The sequence below is a fragment of the Anabrus simplex genome, chromosome 1, assembly GCF_040414725.1.
Source record: "Anabrus simplex isolate iqAnaSimp1 chromosome 1, ASM4041472v1, whole genome shotgun sequence".
NCBI classification, from domain to species: domain Eukaryota; kingdom Metazoa; phylum Arthropoda; class Insecta; order Orthoptera; family Tettigoniidae; genus Anabrus; species Anabrus simplex.
This window is the reverse complement of record NC_090265.1, coordinates 544,918,436-544,938,429: the sequence shown is the minus strand read 5'-3', so window position 1 is coordinate 544,938,429 and position 19,994 is coordinate 544,918,436. Positions and strand designations below refer to the sequence as shown.

At 36.9% G+C, this 19,994-nt stretch overlaps 1 protein-coding gene across 1 annotated transcript in view; it reads left to right on the top strand.

Annotated features, from left to right (window-relative positions):
• The window catches only part of Arp1 (Actin-related protein 1), a 120,054-nt gene extending 101,712 nt beyond the window's left edge, over positions 1–18,342 (top strand). Inside the window, exon 9 of the mRNA XM_067135512.2 lies at positions 10,768–18,342. Within this exon, the coding sequence (XP_066991613.1) occupies positions 10,768–10,911 (144 nt within the window). The 3' untranslated portion in view covers positions 10,912–18,342. The remainder of the gene's footprint in view (positions 1–10,767) is intronic.
• Positions 18,343–19,994: the final 1,652 nt, after the last annotated feature.

Genomic DNA, 19,994 nt, shown 5'->3' with positions numbered 1-19,994 from the left:
GTGCGGGCATGTTGACAATGGCAGAGACGTTCTGTTCGCTAGGTCAAATGCCATTCTTATCAATGATATGACCTCGGTATTGAACTTGAGGTTGAAAGAATGTGCACTTAGTGAGAGCACGTAGGCCATTTTCTTTCAATTTGGTGAGGAGCAGGCGCGGATTATTCAGGTGCTCTTGATGATCTTTGCCGGTCACAAGAATGTCATCGCGGTAATTAGCACAACCGGGAATGGAGGCAGTAAGCTGTGTTAAATATTGCTGGAAAATCGCAGCGGAGGAAGAGACACCGAAAGGCAGGTGCTGGAGCTGTAGAAGTCCAAGAAGGGTATTGAGTGTGAGGCACTGCTTGGATTCTTCGTCTAAAAGTAGCTGTAAATAAGCTTCTTTGAGATCCACTTTAGAGAAGAATTGTCCACCGGCTAAACTGCGAAATAAGTCTTCAGGACGGGGAATCAGAAAAACGTCGGTTTCAATTTGAGAGTTGATTGTAGAGCGAAAATCACCACAAATGCGGATATTGCCATTAGCTTTTTCAAATACAACAAGCAGAGTAGCCCATTTACTGGAATTGACTGGAGCTAGCCATCTCTGTGAATTCTTGCATAACTTGATCCTGATTTAAGCTGGATATGAGCTGTGTAGTCTTTGGCTGTGCCTAAGGTAGAGTCGAAAACTTCTGGAAATTGCTCTAGGAGATCAGTGACATCAGAGGTAGCTTGTAAGGCGGAGACTACATTGACGTTGTTATGTACTTGAAATCCGAATAAATTGAAGAGATCCATGCCTAGAATATTGGATGCAGTGTAGTTATTGACAACCAGTAAGGTACCTTATGAATATCTGTATATCTTGCTGGAACAGTGATTTTGCCTTTAATATCAATTTTCTTCTTGTTAAAAGTAACAAGTTGGGCATCAGCAGGAGAGAAAGATGACGATCCTAAGCTGTGATATGTAGCAAGATTGATGATGGAGACAGGCGATCCAGTATCTAATTGAAAATCAGTAGAGTGATCTGGGAAAGCGATCGGAATGATGATCTTACTAGAATTTCTTGTAGGAAGAATGAGGTTGATTTGATCAACTTCCATGTCCTATCGTGTCTTCTGAATAGATTTCTTCGCAGGATGAGTATGGGCAGGGTGGGACGTACTTTGACAGACAGTCTTGATGTGCCCTACTTTATGACAGCGATCACAGGTGGACTTGACGAAGCGGCAGTTACGGCATTTGTGATGCTTAAAACATCCTCTGCAGGAAGGCAGGAGCTGAGGAGTTTTCTTAGGAATGCGTGTCTTCATAGAAGAGCGAGAATGAACCTGTCAGGAACGCTTCGAAGTGAGCGAGCTGACCTGGCGGTTCGAAGGAGCAGAATGCTTGCTGGCCGTATGAGATACGTGAGCGACTTCATGTTTGGTAGCTATTTCAGCCACAGTCTTAGTAGTCATTTCATAGATTGTGGCAATACGCTGTACATCTTCTAAAGAAGGGTTACTATTCTTGACAGCGTCGAAACGAACTTTGTCTTGGGGAGTATGGAGAATAACCATGTCCCGAATGAGTGAATCAGTGTAGGGCGTGCTACAACCATCCTTAGAACAGATAAACTTGCAACTCTTGGCGAGGCCACGTAATTCCGCAATCCGTTCTGTGCGAGTCTGTTGCAGCTTCATTCTACATTGAAAAAATTTATAGCGAGCTGCTACAATGTGGGGATCCTTAGCATAATGTTCATTTATGCGAGCTAGGAGCTGTGCGAAAGGAACTTCCGAGATCTGTTCTTCGGGGCTTAATTTCTGCAGCACCGAGCTCGATAGCTGCAGTCGCTTAAGTGAGGCCAGTATCCAGTATTCGGGAGATAGTAGGTTCGAACCCCACTGTCAGCAGCCCTGAAAATGGTTTTCCACGGTTTCCCATTTTCACACCAGGCAAATGCTGGGGCTCTACCTTAATTAAGGCCACGGCCGCTTCCTTCCAACTCCTAGCCTTTTCCTGTCCCATTGTCGCCGTAAGACCTATCTGTGTCGGTGCGACGTAAAACAACTAGCAAAAAAAAAATAATAATAATTTCTGCAGTAATTCGCAGGTTGTATTTCCTACAGAACTGAGAAAAAGGGCTCGTTGGTGCTGCTTCTCGTCCGTAATGGAGTGACAGATGAAGTGCTGTTGAAGGCGAGCTAAATATCCTCACCAGTCTTCTTTCTCTGGGTCAAAGGCAGAAAAGGCAGGAACGGTAGTGTTCTGTGCTGAGGAAGAGAGAGCCTGAATGGCTGTAAGCTATGCTGACTGCTGCTGATGCATGAATTGCTGTTGTTGCTGCTGCAAAGCCTGCAATATAGCTGCTAATTGTTCCGTACTAGCCATGTTTACAGATGATACAGTGAGCACAACGTTTGAAACAGGGTGTAGTGGAACCAGCTGGAAGCGTGACCAGTGTTGCCAACTTATATTTTCAAGATCCGCTAAATACTACTAAAATTCCGCCAAGAAATCCGATTTCAAATAATGAGCAATAATAATAATAATAATAACGATAATGATAAAAGTAAATGCCTGCACTCACCCGATCTGTGAGTTTCACTGGGATTAACCCACTTGCCTGCAAGCCAGCAAGCTGAAACTTGTAGGCGTTTTAGTGCTGGTTGCAAACTAGGTGAATCCCCTACCTCATTAAACGGTCTTCCTTCATAGCATATATATAAATGCTACTCTCTCACAGTTTCATTATCTGTTGTCATTCGTCAGCTAAGAGATAAGTAACCTACCCTTTCCCCACGCATTACAAATTTATGATACCCTGATCTCATAACATCAAATCCAAATAACACGTTTTCCTTATGTGATTGCTAGCTCCTGATAACAAAGACGGAATAGCTCGGAGACAGACCGACTACAAATTAAAAAACGTAAAATGGATAAAACACTAAATTCCGCTATAATAAATCTAGAATTCCGCCAAAAAATCCGCTGTCTGCTGTATGATATATTTCTCTGCCGACAGTTCTAATTCCGTCAAATTTAGTGGAAAATCCGCCAAGTTGGCAACACTGAGCGTGACCTTCAGCGAGCGCCTGGGACTGAGAGAGAAGGAGCGAGCGCAGAGAGAGTATGCCCTGGGGAAACAGGTGCTGGTTCGTGACGTGAAATGCTGGCCTTATGTCCGCAGTTCAAATGGGGCGTACCACTGGGAAGAAAGAGACTGCACAAATACGAAATGTTGGTGATAGAATATCGTCCTAGTGAGCTGAGGAAGAATGAAGGTCTGTTGTATGGCATACTAACTGTTCCTGTTGCCAGATTGTTGGCGTGCCTAACTTGTTTCTCGTCGCCAATATTGTTGATATGGCGTAACCAACTTTGACTTTTTCTCATCTCTATATTGTTGATATGGCGGGCCTAACTTTTCCTCGTTGCTATGTTGTTGATATGGCAGGACTAACTTGGACTTTTCCTCATCGCCATATTGTTGATATGGTGGTACTCACTTTACCTCGTCGCCATATTGTTGTGTTGTATACAAGGAGCTTGATATACAAGGCACAGCATAAAAGTTTATTACTCGGAAATTTTCATACAGCATGTACACAAAAAGAACGAAACTTGTCTTGATGTTTAATGTGCTGCACACGTTCAGTGATAAGATAAATTAGTAGACTGAGGGTCTGACAATTATTTACAGTAATACACATTAATATTTCTATGTACATTGAGTTCTATCTTGATAAGATAGGCTACTCGGATGAATGAATGTCTGTGATAGTTGACAACTATCTGTAGTTGGTAGAATGACCAGTAGAACTTGTAGAAAGTCCATAGTAGCAGAATGCTAGTTAGGAGTTGTAGAACTTACAAGGAACTTGCGGTAAAGTTCATGAATAGCAGAATGCTGGGATTGAAGTCGGAGAACTTGCAGGGAACTTGTGTTAAAGTTCATGAGTAGCAGAATGCTAGGACAGGATGCAAGACGGTGATACGGGAGGCAGGATACATGAGGCAATGTCCTGAGGTGACACCTCCTGACCAGAATTAGTCCACCTGTTCAGAACACTTATTTAAGAGGGTACCTCCGTGTCTGATATACGGTATAGTCTGATCGCTGGACACTGTGGGAGTGCCTGGAGAGGTGGAAACGTTGCTCCATTTATATCGCTGGCTAACGTCACAGACGATTACACGTCAGTGCACTGCAGTCCACCTCGTGGTCTCTCGAAACATCGATGCTGGGCGGGCTGCGGAGCTTGCAGGTGGTGGAGGACACACACAACAAAAATTAAAATGTTTAATCCTCTAAACTAACATAAATAATTCCATCATTCCTCCTGGCTAACTCAAAATTAAAGAACTGTTACATTAAAAATAAACTAAAATGAAATTCTCTGGGAATAATACCTAAGAACTGTCAAATTCTCATTAAACATCAAATCCTAACTTCTTGCTAAGTTCTATCAAAATATTTAAATGTTTACATAATATTATGTTTCATATGAATACATGTTAATAATGTATAAACATTGGTAATATGGACAAACATTAAGAATATTTATGTCCATTACAAAACTGTACAATCATGAAAGGTTTGTTTAATCATGAAGGATTATATAGTATTTAAAGAATGCTTCTTCTTATTCAGTGTCTAACGTTTTATGCTGCTGATGACCCTATCATTTATAACGTAGACGGAGTAAGCAATGTTTCACATGCATAGCTTTCCATTGCTACCTAAGCTAATATACCAATAAACATTAATTATATATATATATGATCATACTGGGACATATTCAAAATATTCCCTAAGAAATATGTAAGAATTCTTCAATAAAATCTCAACAAATGTGTGAAAAGGTTATATTAAGGTCGTAATGCTTTATAAATCCAATCAACTGATTGCTAGTAGTCAAAGAATACCATAGATGAAACTTCTACACTTGCAAATAGCAATAACATAACAGTATGAAGACACTACCATCAATGATTTGCTGTTCCAACTTAAATCAGTTTAAATATTGAGTAACATGTAAAATTCTCTTCGAAAATGCCATCATTATTCTTTACTATAGGTTATCTGGAGTTATTTTTGATGATCGAACTTTATTATTAACCTGCAAGTTCACTAACCAAATGTCAATAACTCATATTACATGACAAGCCATATTACATGTTGCTATAAGCATCAAATATATCCTGATTGAAAACTGCTTAAAAACAGACATCAATTAGCCTTACGTTGAATTCCTTCCTTATTCGTCGTCGTATATGTCATAATTCCACACCTAATATATCAATGCAGGTATACTGTTTATAACATTCACCATTCTTACCTCAATATTTCCGACGTATATGACCTCACCGCAAATATAAACATCATTGACTCAAATTATCGCTCAATTCAATAGATTCTGTATCTTATCACAATTTATGTATATGAATCAACAATCATTCATATCGACGCACACTTCTCTTATCAAAGTACGAACATATTAAGCCTATATCTACTTACATTTGGCAATAAGTTGACATATCCGATCTCGATAACCTACAATTCAACATGCTACATATTCTCATTTCAAATATCTCAGATCACATTATGCACGGTATAATTCTTTGAAAGAAAGCTGAACAGTGCTAGCAAAGCACTTCATTGGCGAGTATTATCTTTCCTACGCATGGGAGTGTTTATTAGTTTTGGAAGATTACCTAAATCCATCAGTTAAACGTCACTATTATTTCATTCGCGCTGAAACTAGATATTGAGATCCCCTCTCGAAGATATATCGACCTAGCTCTTATACAACACCGTTAACAACTTCTTATTAAATAAAATACATATAACAAAATTTTAAAAGGAGAAACTTTGTGAAACGTAACTTATTGTGCCTGCGTTTCTGGACTGGGATGGCTGCTTCCTGGTTCTCCTAAAGGACGTTCATCTCCGGGTTATCACTGCATCACGACCGAGCTGTGGTCTCAAGTCTCGGGTCCGTAGGAATGGTTGGTAGGTTACCATCAGATGTCAATCCCATCTTCATTTTAGTTGGCCATCATGTAGCTCTTGAAGACATGCATGAAAAACATTTGAAAACATCATTAGTTTGATAATCATGCTACTTATGGACCTTCCTTGAACTATGCTTATGTTGAGCAAAGTAGATTATGATGTGACAAATGTCAATCTTGTAATCTCAATGATATAAGAAATCTCTTACATGTTGCCTTGTTTTTTGATTAGATACATTAATTGATCAATTTTCAACGTCTCCAATAATAAATCTTTGATATACTCTAGTTCACTCCCACTCTGCGCTCAATTATTCACTACGTCCTTTTCTTTGATACTCCGCACGGGATTTTTATTACGATTACGAGAAATGTATCGTTATAACTTTATAATACAATTTGTTTTCACAATAATTTAGGAAATATCCCTTTTAAATCTGCTGTTTTTCTAGCATGTGAATCTACTCATAAATCTTTTTCTGGTAACTTCATGCGATGTTTTTTGTTCCTATTGTTGGTTTTTCCAATTAAAAGTCACTGCATTCGTCTAAATCACGGCCACTTGGATTCCGTTGGTCTGTACTTTCTTACTTCAGATTTACAGCCTGTATGCTTCCACATGTCTGTATGTTAGGATTCGTATTTTCTGCCGCATGATTTCTGACACTATATCGCTATTTTAACACCTCGATTCGAAATGTTCAGGGCAATGAAATGGTGCACTACTCTACTTCAGTGACTAACTTAGGAATTATTATGACGGAGACCCTAAATTGGACTCAACAGGTGATAAGCACATGTCAGAGGTGCCAACTATTACGAATTGTCCGTAATTATTACGGATTTCACCTCATGATTACGGCATTAAAGTCAAAGGTGAAATTACTACGGAAAAGCGACATCATAAAAAAATCTACGAAAAAAGAATAGAAGGAAATATGTCCAATTCTTTCGAGTATTACTGCTCAACCCTCCTCGTTTCACTGCTTGTCAGTTGGCAACGTTCCTTGTTCAATAGTTACTGGATATTAGGCAGCTTTACTACAAGCATCATCATCAGACTTTTGCTACCCGTGAGCGTTGTGAAATTCATTGTTCTTCTACACTGTAAAACCTTACGTAATTTTTGTATTCGTTACCTGATAGTAACGCTCCCACAGGAAGTGTTTTCAGTGTTGATAGAAAATATCAGGCAATTCAGGGCTACATTAAGCACAGCTACATAGAAATTGCTTATGGTTCAGAAGACAAAAATACCATCACAGGGGGAAGGATGCTTCAAGAAAACGTACACTGAAAAGTAGCTGATGGGTGCAAATCAAGCTAGCCTACAAAGAATGTTTTATCACAGAACTGTAATGTGCACATTTCATTGTGTAATATGACATACTTTAAATTAGATTCGATTGCTGTCAGGAAGGGCAAAGGAAGTGTCCCTATCAAAAAGCGAGGAGTATGCTTTGGATTTGACTCAAAACATTTCGAGGGTTGGATGGGGGGGGGATTACTGATAACCAACTTCAGAGGTTGGCACCTCTGACATGTAATAAAGTACACAAATGCTTATATACTCTGAAGCGATTCTGTAATGCATTCTCGGTTTGACTTAAAGTACAACTAACTCACTCTCTTATACTACCTATACTTGACTATTATGAGACTGTGTTGACTGAAATTACCTGCGACAGTAACAAGAAACTGGACCGGAGCCTGAATAGCTGCGTAAGATCTATATTTAATCTGCGATATGATGCTCATATATCACCTTATTATAAGGAATTATTGTGGCTTTGAGTGCACCAGCGCCGTGAATTTCACATGTTATCACTTCTGCACAAACTACTTTCCACTAATACTCCCAACTATCTCTCTTCACTTTTTTTTCTTTTTTTACCTCTCGTCATATCATGACCACAATACGAGATCTGGCTCCTCTCTTACCATACCTGTAAACCGCACTGCTGCTTACAACCGCTCCTTCATAATCTCTGCGTCCAGGGCATGGAATTTGCTACCTGCGAACATTAGGGACAATCCCTCTCGTCGCAAGTTTAAAGTGGCGTGCCGCGAGTGAGTAGATCCTGCTGACTTGCTGGATAATTATTGAGTGAATGAAAGAATGAATGGGATGAATGAACGGATTATTGCAGTTACTTCACTTAAGTGTATCGTACTTTGTGTATTTTAAAATTAAGGATACTTTTATTGACATTTTTAATATTCTTACTATTGTTTTTGCTATTAATATTATTTGTGTTATTTGTGTTTGTAAGTACTGTGTAAGTTATATACATGTATACTCTTCTAGTGGTTAAGTGTAAGAGAGGGCCTTGAGCCCTAACTTCGCCACCAATAAAGGCATTATCTATCTATTTATCAACTATAGTCTCATTGAAACTCAAATCCATAAGACTCCAAGTGTTTAAGTGTTTGAACTTTTTAAATGTGTGTATGTATGTGTTTTTGTACTGTATTTTTTTGTATTGTGTGATTTTCACTTATGGGATTCAACCCCATTTGATTTTAATGTTACTGTGTCCTAATGATTTATGGTGAATAGCTGAGGATGACTGCAATGAATAACTATAGTAGTACTATTCGATGATATAAACTATGTATTGATTAGGTGGAAGAATAAATAAAAATTTGTTAAAAAGTAAGTCACTCTCTAGGCCTCAAAAACCATGAGGGTCAGAAAAGAAGAGGAGTTGACAATGGGAGGTCAAACAGGAAAGATAAACGTGAGGAGCCTAACACAAGTGGAAGCAGCATAAAGGACAAGGACATTCTTCACATCTTCCTACACTCTTATCTTCAAATAGATAGGCTCTTTCCACATCCTGTGGTAAATAAATAATATACCAACACTCGTGGCACAACATCCCCGAAAGGCCATGGCCTACCAAGCGACCGTAACTTACCCTGAAGACCTGCAGATTATGAGGTGTCATGTGATCAGCACGACTAATCCTCTCTGTATTTATTCTTGGCTCCCTATACCAGAAATAAACATGTACTATTTTATATTAATTGTATTAACAGGCGGACCTTACCTTAACCCTGTTTCACAGGTTTGACGAATGTTACTAGTCAGTACAGATCTAATAGGAACCGAATACTGCCAAGTTCATTAATACTAAACAGAAATCCTGAACACATTGGACAGAAGCGAAGATGATTTGCTTTGGAAAGATACAAGTGGTAATGGTAGTAGCAGTTCTCTCTGCAGTAGCAATGGTGAGTTTATTACAGGCCATGACAAATGTTTTTAAATCTAGGAGCCAGCTCTCAAACCTAGGAGACAGGTAATGTTTCTAGAACCCACATCGTTAACACACTGGTGTGTAGCCTTCTGAAAAATAAAAAATACAATAAGAATCTGTAGTAAGTAATAGCCCTAGGTATAGTTTTATACACTACAATAGATTACCACAAAATGTAAAGACAGCAGGACACCGAACTAAATAAGACTTGCCGCTCTGTATACAAATTTATGAAACTAGCCAGTTGTTGCATACTTATATTTTGATACTGTTCTAAGAAACTTGTAAATTGTAAAATGGAAATAGCAAAGTCAATATTATTGTCAACATCACATATTGTACAATTCTTTTGTATATATTAGTCTGACATGTTAAACGAATAAAAACTTAAATCTCAAACATTATCTACCTTGCTATCTAAAAACATATGATACAAGGGACAATCGATACTTTACAAGACATCCTTATTGTCCCTTTTATCTCCATGTACATGCCAAGGAGCTTCGTATGCTGTCAACATACGGAAATAAATTCTGCCCGAGTACATTCTATTTCACTTTACAATAACAGCTCTGTTAAAATAATCAGTTTAATAGCAAAAGAGATTCTATTTTGATAGTAAAGGAGCATTGCTGGATATTATTTGTGTCATTTGCGTGAGAAATGTATCTGAGTTATCTCTATGATGGTAGTACTTTCTTTACGAGAGGTTTCTTCGACACCCAGACATTAGTACTTAACATTAATTTTTCTTCTATTGCTTATATAATGCAGCCTTGATTATTATTTAAAATAGTAATAACACTGATGTCAAAGCGGAAATCACCCGTACTTACTAAGATCCTGGCTGTTACCTAACCTCATTCTCTTGTTCAGCCGAGTTGGATAAATCATGTGGAGTGTCAAGGGGGTATTATTACATGCACTTTGTAACAGCTCACTGACAGCGAACCGGGAATTAAATATATAAAGGGGGAGATTATACCCAGCTCTAAAATAAAAAATGCGTCAAAGAAAGGGCAATGGTGAACTGGCACCTGGGATTTGTCGTGCCGTCTTGTATTACAAAGGAAAGGATATTCTTCTCTTGCCGTATGCTGTTATATACAGATGTTATTGGTACTTCATCCAACTCATATTTATTTTGCTTCAGGTGCTATTATCAGCCGGCAACAGGAAAAATATATTTCTAGTACTCGCATATTCAACTTAGGATGTAGGCTTATGTTGTTGACTGTTCAGAAGAAAACTGATGCAATAATTTTACTCCAGATGGCAATCAGTGTGTGTATTTTCTAATGATTATTTTTCTTTCTTTGCTGATAATTTTTTTATTACAAGTTACGGGAGTAAACACAGTATTTCAGACTAATAAAAATGGAGTTAATTGTGTCATTAAAATTAGTCTTGTGTTGTTGAAGAAGAAAATTTTGTTAATCTTTTTATATGATTTACTTGTTAATTCTGTAAGTAAAGTTAGGAAGATTAATATCATTATTTCTTCTTTCAGATATCTGCTCCACAGGAGCGCTTGTATTCAACCTGGATTGGTGGATCAATCCTTGCTTCTCTGGACACATTTAAGAAAATGTGGGTATCGAAAAGAGAATATGATGAAGAAGGAAAGCGAGCAATCCATAGGAAGACATTCTGAAGTGGTTTCTGTATATCAACAGGATCACAGTTGGAGTACTGTCTCACACGTTTTGTGAGTTTAGTGAGTGTGAATATAGGTCGGAATGAGTGGCCTCCCTGTTGTGTAAAAAAGAAAAGAAAAAGGAAAAGAAAGACTGCACAAACCTACAAACAGCATTTGGCCTTATATGTGGTATATTGCACTTCTTCCTTCGGTAACACAACTAAATAAATCAGTATGATAGAAATTTATATTTGTTTGCAATATCAACTTACCATAGCAAGAGAAACTAGGTACATTAATACTTTTCATATTACAGAGCATTCATAATAGATTGTAACAGTGCTATGCTGACTTACGGTGCAGTATTATTGTTTTTAATGTGAATTGTTTAATATTTATGATTGAGGGACTAAATATTAAAGATTATAAGATCTCCTGATTCTTTTACTGCATATGTGCAGAATATTTCACTTAAATTTCCCTTGCTTTGACTCTGAAAATGTGCAGAAGTACTGCATATTTCACACATTTCCCTTTCTTTCACTCTGATATAACAACTTTTCAGTGAATGAGAAATAGACTGAGTAGCGTAAAGCAGAGCTCAGTAACTTGCAGGTGAAATAGAGGGATTAGAGGACCAGTGATTTTAAAGGTCATATTTATTGGGGGGAAAATAATATGAACACATATAATTATTTGAGTGTTTTTGAAAATCATAATTCAACCACTTTGGTGATTAAATGTGAGAACACTTCTATGTTTCCTCATATTATGCAGAAAGCCTTATTTCAGGATGTATGTAATTAAATTAGTGTTACTTCTTTCTTATGTTCTCAGGAACAAAGGCTGTTTGGGTCATATTGAACTGCAGATCATAGAGATATTTTATTTGGAATCGTGGGCATCTAATCTAACGGCTGAAGGGGATAGATCTTGCAGTGCTAACATGTGGGTTAGAAAGTTTATCCCCAAGATTGCAGGTTATTATGGCTGTTTCTTTAAGCATGTCTTTTTTGCTTCCTCTGAAGAAAAGATTTCTCTTACCATAAAATTTTCCCAATAATGTTGCCAAACAATCTAAAGATATTCTCTGTTGTCAGAGGTAGAATACTTTTCTGGTATTAGAAATTTTGCAAGTTTGAATTGAACTAGGAGTACTAATCGATTTGAGAATCTCTTATCAAAGAAATATTAGTTGTGAATATTTTATTTTGAAATGATTGCTATATTATCTTCGAAGAAATAATGTTTTTTAATTGAAAACACAATCCAGTAATTAGAGGAAATCAGCATTTTTTTGTTGATGAATCCTCTTATAAGATGCACATTGTTACAGACTGTATAATAATGATGCATCATAAATGCTGACTCAGTAACTGAGTGGTTTAGCTTTATGGTTTCTGTGAGCATGACTTAAAAGAAACCTATTCCTTAGCTTCTGTTGAATAACTGGAGACTAAATAAATTAGCAAACCTGACTTATGTTAATTGCTACTTGTTTCATTTGAATGAATGTCAACAGATGATTATTGATCATCAAAGGCAAAATATATTAATATGATATGAGTGATTTAAAGAGACATTGTAATAATTGAACAACTGCAGCTACTGGAGTACTGAATGAAAGTTTTATTAATGCCTCAGCAAAAACAGTAATTATAAGGAAATAAAGTACACGGTCAGTACGTTTTATGCAAATCAAGATTGATAGTATCCAAATGCTCTTTTCTTGTTCTTGTTTCTTTTCTTCACATACTTTTACAAAAATTTGTAGTTATTATTAAGTTAGTATGCTTTGAATATTGCAGTTTAGATATCCAAATAATCTACTGCAATATGTTGGGAAATTTCTAGTTCTCAGGTTACCTATCAGGTAATTTAACAGGACACAGAAATTGTACAGCCTTTCAAGTTTGGTAAACTTCTTGATGATTGATAGCTTCTAATCTTTTCAAAACTGCAGTGTATTATTTTCTTTAGTAAAAGTTGCTACTTACAAGTAGTTAGCAGCATATCCTATGCCCCTATTATGATCCCACTACAACCAGCATGTCACTGCCTATGAAATACTGAGCTCTATGATTAGGTTGTACAATGTTTACATCTTCAGCTGATGAGATTTCATCCATTCCAAAATAATTTAAATGTTACCCATCCCTGGTCTGATTGATTAGTTATTTGGTTGTCTGTGTTTTGTCAGTGGAGACTCGTCCAAGATCTGATATTCATGATTGTTTAAAGGATGTCATTGTTATGAAAAGTATGGTTTCATCTGTTTGCTTTGACAATAGTTTTGGCCATAACCAGTGTCTTCCAAAGTTATAATCATAAGCAGACTTAGCCGTCATCATACTCACAATTTTGATCTGTGTAAAACAATTTTGATCAGAAATATTTATTGAACTTTTCACGCACATTACCTCTAACTGTTCTCTTTTCCCCAGTGTTTGAGTTAGGACTTTAGTAAACTGTAATCTTGTCTGCGCTACACATTTTCTAATGAATATTGGTGATCTTTGTAAAGAAAGAAAAATAAACAACACAAACAAGAAGCAATTCGAAAACTTTCTGTATGTCCTTCTAATGTTTATACGTATATAACGGCTATGGTAAGTCGATCCTCTCTTCTCTATTAATTTGCTTGTATATTCCTCTTAAACCTTAAATTAAATGTACAGTTAAAATGTGCCTCATCAATTCTCCCTCAATTGTGATTGTAATATTGAATATGCTGTGAACAGGTAGCAGTTGGACCAAAAGACATTCTTTGTCTAGAAATTTCATCATGAAATTTGAGTTTATGTATTGTATGTCATACATATTTTCTGTTGGTATACTGTTTCATACCAGTAAAGAAGGTTGTATGTATATTTTGGAACGTTTAACATTATTTATTATTAAGACTTTTTAAGAATGTTATGTACTTCTGTGATGTTTTACATATAATGAATTAGTTAACATTTTTGAGCAGCTCTGTAAATTATTGTTTCTTGACTATAGTGTGTTGACTTTTTTACCATCCAGTTTTTATCCTCACTACAAAATAAGAGACATACTTCCCTATAAAGGTAGCAGACGTTAAAAGAAAATGTATATTGGCAAATTTTCTAATTTTTTAAGATAAAAATTGAATCACTTATTTCGAAAAGGTATGCATAAATACAAATTTTGCAGGACATTAAAATAAAGCTATTTATTCCAGTAAATACATCGCTCTTCATTTTTTGACTTTTTATAATGTGAAAGTGTGAGATGTGAATGAAGGGGGTCTGATGGTTTTGCACTGCATAATATATCTATATGTTTTTACAAAATCAGTATTGACACACTGTACATGTTATGTTTTCAAATTAAACTGATAAATTTCTTTTACAAGTAAGCTTTAAAGGTTAAACATATGACAAAGAAGAAATGAGAATACGCTGTTTACTTGGTTTGTTCACCTGGTGTCCCTTTTAAACAGTAATCATAGCTAAAAGTCTTCTTCTGGTGATTCAACTTGTTGTGTGGATGGCCAGTTTAGGATTTCAGATGAATATTCTTTTGCCTCTTCTGGTATGTAGTCTATCAGTTTCCTGAGGTCATCTAACTTTTTATGATTATAGGTATTTTGTTAAAGTAGACAGGAAAAGAAACAGCATTTGGCAATAAGTGTTGTAATTTGACAAGGACACTCTGCAGTACATCTGAATTCATTGTAGGTGCTCACTTGGAATGTTACTTTCTCATCCTTTGGTACCTTCTTCCCAATGCTCCTGTTTGACAAGACATGCTCCTTGTAGTACTGTGGCCACCATTTTTTGAAGTCAATATTGTCCTTAACCATGAACTTTGTGAACTGTGAATTTTCCAGTTTTGGAAGAATCCTTTATTAGGTGCACATAGTCATCTTGAGTGTACATTCTATTTTCTCTGTGAAATTGTCGCTTCACTGTACCGAAGTCCCTGTCACAATCATCAAAGGAAGACGTCATAAAGGAAATTAGTGAATGACATTTTGGAAATATACACTGGATACCAATGACAACAGGAAACCGAACAACAGTGTGGTTTTTGTTTTGTCCAGGGCAGCCATCTTGAGAAGGGGAACATTTGATAATTGTTAAAGGCACATATGTATCAGTGAAGTGTTTTAAGAAGGTGCGCCGGACTGGGTGGCTCAGAAGGTTGAGGCGCTGGCCTTCTGACCCCAACTTGGCAGGTTTGAACCTGGCTCAGTTCAGTGGTATTTGAAGGTGCTCAAATACGTCAGCCTCGTGTCAGTAGATTACTGGCACGTAAAAGAACTCCTGCGGGACTAAATTCTGGCACCTCGGCGCCTCCAAAAATCGTAACAGAAGTTAGTGGGATGCAAAAGCCAATAACATTATTATTAAGAAGGCGTACACTTCATTTGGTTCTTTCAAAGCTTCTCCTTCTTGATAGGAATAGAAGAAAGCTTTATTATTCATCATATGGATACAGAATTCATCAATCTATAACCGCTGACAATAGAAAATGTCCTGTACAGGAATGTCTGGCAGAGGCAGATTCTGCACATAGTCAAATGTTATAGCAAGTACATTTTCCTCCTTTTGACACATTTTTGTTCTTTCGTTTGTTTTTAAAAAGTATTTCTTTGCTATCTTTTTATGCACCATGAGTTTAGCTATAGAAGCACGTTTTGCATTTTCACTCAAGTTAGGATCACTATTTCATATTTTCAACCATTTACATTGAGAACAACATCATCCTCAGACCTCCCATGTGAAAAAGTGAAATTTTTCTTAAAGTAACACTAGAAAAAATTATATTTCAGTGTTTCACAACTGATATCTGGATTCCTCTATAGAAACATCTTATGTAATGTTTTAATATTAAGAGAAGCAGGCAAATACTTTCTCTAACTGCTATTTGAGTAGTAGTACACCACTTTCACTGGGAGCGATTCAATAAACGCATGTATTCTCTGCAACAGTTCGCCACTGATGACATTCGTTCTTCGTAAATCATGTAGTTTATCTTCTGACTTCAGTCTTGACAAACGGCGGATTCATCTTAGTGTTACATGTAAGCTCATGAACACTATCTTGCACACTTTCTTTTTTTCACCATCAACATTTATATAGTATGCGTAGGAAAACTATTTTGGCTTGCTTGAATTGTCAGGTGCTTTGCGGTTCCTTATACTCTACAGGTTTTGAATCAATAAGACCCTGAAGGTACAAGTCTTGCTCATTCTTGTTAGCAAACTGATTAACAAAATCAATGATATTTGCTTTTGTTTCAGGTGAAATCTCTTGGCAACACTTCTTTTTAGATCCGGAATAGCTAAAATGAATCTTAATTAATATTTCTGATAAGGTCTATATTAATTATTAATAATAATTTTATTATATTATCAAAATCTTAAGCATTAACTCACCTGTAATTCGTTCCACTGGCTCTTGGAGAAACGTCTCTGCCTACATGGTTTTTGTGGGAAAACCCTTTCACTTTTGCTTGCCGAATAATATTGTGCTTGTATTCATCTTTCTTAACAACTCCTTTGCGGCACAGTTTCACATTTCTTCTCACTACTCAATGTCTTTGCTGGTGGGGCCGATGACCTTGATGTTAGGCCTCTATAAACAACAAGCATCATCAAGCAACCTTTCCTGGTGAGAAGTAGTGTTTACAGTGCACTATGTCTTCTGATATAGGCTAGAATAAATTTGTTACTTTCATTGACCTGTCTCAGTCTCTTCCTTGGCTTTGAAAATATGAAAGTGGCAAAGGTATGATCGATGCTAGTAATACCATTCCTTATGCAGCCAGTCCCTGTTATGAATGGTGTGAAAATATCACTTATAGTGTCAGCTGGTGCATGCATTTCAGTGGGCTTGGCAGACTGATATGTAATAGCAACTTCTGGCTCGATGAGGAAAGCAACGGGGAAACTATCTCACGCCTCATTTCCCTAGTATGCCTCTTCCTGAATACCTAATATACATACTCGATGCCATTTCACACTGAGATTATGCAATGGCAATCCCAGCAAAATTAACCATTTTTACAAATCATACGAACATAATCTTAACCTAGCTTCAAAGCAACAGCAGTTTCCATACTGGAGACCTAACATCACCTGTTACTTCAACAGCATTTAGCGCATGCGCATTGAATGTGCTGCCATGTTGCGTGCAGGTGGAAGCCGAGTTTGGTTTTAAAAGGTAACATATAATGCACATGTGACTGTTTTAAACCAAAAGACTGGATGTGAGTTTCAGTTTGTACATGCAGGAGACGTCATATGTTACCTTTCCAATGAAAAACGGTGGCTGAAAGAAACACAATATGACAAAATGTGCACGTTACCCGTTTGAAATAAGTGATTCAATTAAGTGAACGTTTTCTTTGTTCCTCCTCTGATATTAAAACTTTTTTGTGTTAATGTTCATGTACCAATTATGTATAGTAATTGTACAGGTCTTTTTGGTACCTTTTCATTGAAAATGGTTCAAATATAAATTGGTGACTTTTAACATTTTGTAAGGCCAAAATTTCCCCTGAGTTGTAATTGTTGAATTATATTGTATGGAAAGGTAGTTAAAAAGTTACTCCTTCTTAGGTGTCATTTGAGAACTGCATTTTTCAATGAGGCCTTCCTTATTAAGTCTTTATACTACACTGTAAATTAAGTCTAGTTAGTATACACGCAACTTCAGCAAGTTATTCCACAATACAGAGGAGCATACAGAATCACCTGAACAAATTTCTGAGAAGTAGGATAACCAATGAGTTCTTTTCCTCTGCTTATTATCCTAGGTCTTTGTATTTTGAAAATCCCAATCATTGGGTGAGGTTTAATCCAATAGTACACCCAACAGATAGCTAAACCACTCAACTGCTGAGGAGGGAGGGAGTGAGTGAGTGTCCAATACTTCTCCTGTTTCTCTACGGGACTTATTATTATTATTATTATTATTATTATTATTATTATTATTATTATTATTATTATTATTATTTATAGACTTCAAAGAAATACTACCTAGCTTAGTCAAACATGTTAATCCTGCGAAGAAAACTTAAAAGTCAGAGAATGAAGCAAATAGTTTTAAATTTTTATAGTCATTAAGACAGCTAAGAGAGTGTGCGGATGATAGAGCTAAATAAGAAAATCCAAGGAAACAGCATGATGTAAAAACTGCTGTCAAAGCTAGAAATGGTGCAAGAATAGCTTTGTACCATGCCAGAGTGTGAGGAAATCCAAGTGAAACTGAGGTCAAAAGAATAGTTGACTTTGGGCCCGTTGTATAAACATAGCTGATCCGAGATCAATTTTGATTCGTGATCAGAAAATGATCCTTTCCAAGGTGCTCGTTGTGTTGTATAAAGTTGATCTCGGGTCTCGTGATCTGGATCAACATTGATCCATCATCATAGAATTTCACTTGGCAACGTCGTAAACAGCGTGGGAAATTCGTACTAATCAGGAGCATGTCGGGAGTAAAGTCACGTTATTTCCCTAGCAGAAGTTTTCTATAATGAGAACTGGTTGGCAAACATGTACACAGTCATTTCAATCAGTCTGATTCAGCATGTAATAATCTCTCATAATATGAATATATCTGATCTAATAATGCAAAAATTAGTTATATTTCCCCTTCTTTCTTGTTCACAGTACGCAGACATCGTCTTAAATTTAACCTTGATCGTTGTCGTCAGTAAAATTATACAAATACACCGCAATTACCAAACAGATCACTTTTCACTGATCCAGAGCACAAGCGTAAACAAAAATAATACTAATATAAATTAAAAACGTGCATGGTACAAACTGAACAACACGAAAGCGTTACAAACTGCAATCTCCAGTGGCCAAAAGAAAATAGCCATACTACTACATTTTTCATTAGTAGTTCCTTAATGTACTCCTCGAACTGAAGATTTGTATTTTTTAATAACTGCAACGGACTAATCCGTTGAGATGTTTTACTTACACTGACCACACAACATGCATTGACAAAAATACTCTCGTAACTGCTGATGTGAAATCCACAGATAAGAAGGGAACATAAACTACAGCTCCCTGCAAGATTTTTAATTAAATAAGTCCAGATGTTTTATGTTTATTGGGAGTCCGAGGCCTCACGTCACCGGTTAAAAGATATACTAACATTTAAAAAAACGATGAAAAATCGGTATTTATTATTCAGCAGGCGTTTATTAAATGCATACCGGTACCTAAGATATTATTTAATAAAAAGCAAAGCAGTGCAAAGTCATTTCCGTACAGGCCATGAAGGCCCTTGGAGGGGTGGAAGGTAAAAGGCTTCCATTATCCGTAACCTCGGCACATGATGGAGTAGAGTGGTTAGCTCTACGCCCGGCTGCCTTTGCCCCCCAGAAATTAACCTGGTACTCATTGTTGGTGTAGGCTGAGTGAACCTCAGGGCCATGTGCACCTCCGGAAGGGGAAATCTTGTTTCTTAAATTTTACGACTTCCTGACGGGGATTCGAACCCACGTGTCCTTCCGGGCAAACCAAGCACGCCTTTACTGCCTCGGCCAGGCAGCTCCTATTATTTAGTATAAATGTAAATATTAATGGTAAATACTCCATAATTTCAGATTGGGTGTTCACTAACTGTTAGTGGGATGATTCAAAGCCTGACAAAAGAAATCTTAACATTATAGCTGCAGTGACAGATCAGTTTGAGCCTGATGAAAATCCGTTTCATTAGAGTTCTATTTTATTTGACGATTCATTTCCCATATTGGAAGATATATCTACAGTAGAGGCGTCATGCTATGAGGAGATTGTAACCGAAACAGCTGGGATAGATTGACACCATACAGGTGGAATCAGTGACTAAAGCCAGTGATAACGCGGAAGTAAATGTACTGACCGAAATATTGTCAACTCCAGCACACCCAAGCACATTAAAACTACAATGAATGACTGTAAATATATTATAGTCAGTTCATTATCGCTTACTAATGTTTACGAAACTAATTTGTTGGAATCAGCTCTAACGCAGAGGTAACTACAGTACTAGCTGTAGTTAAGTCGTTGCGCATTGATAACTGTTGTTTATGAAACTCATTTTAAACGTATCACCATGTTAAGTCACTGA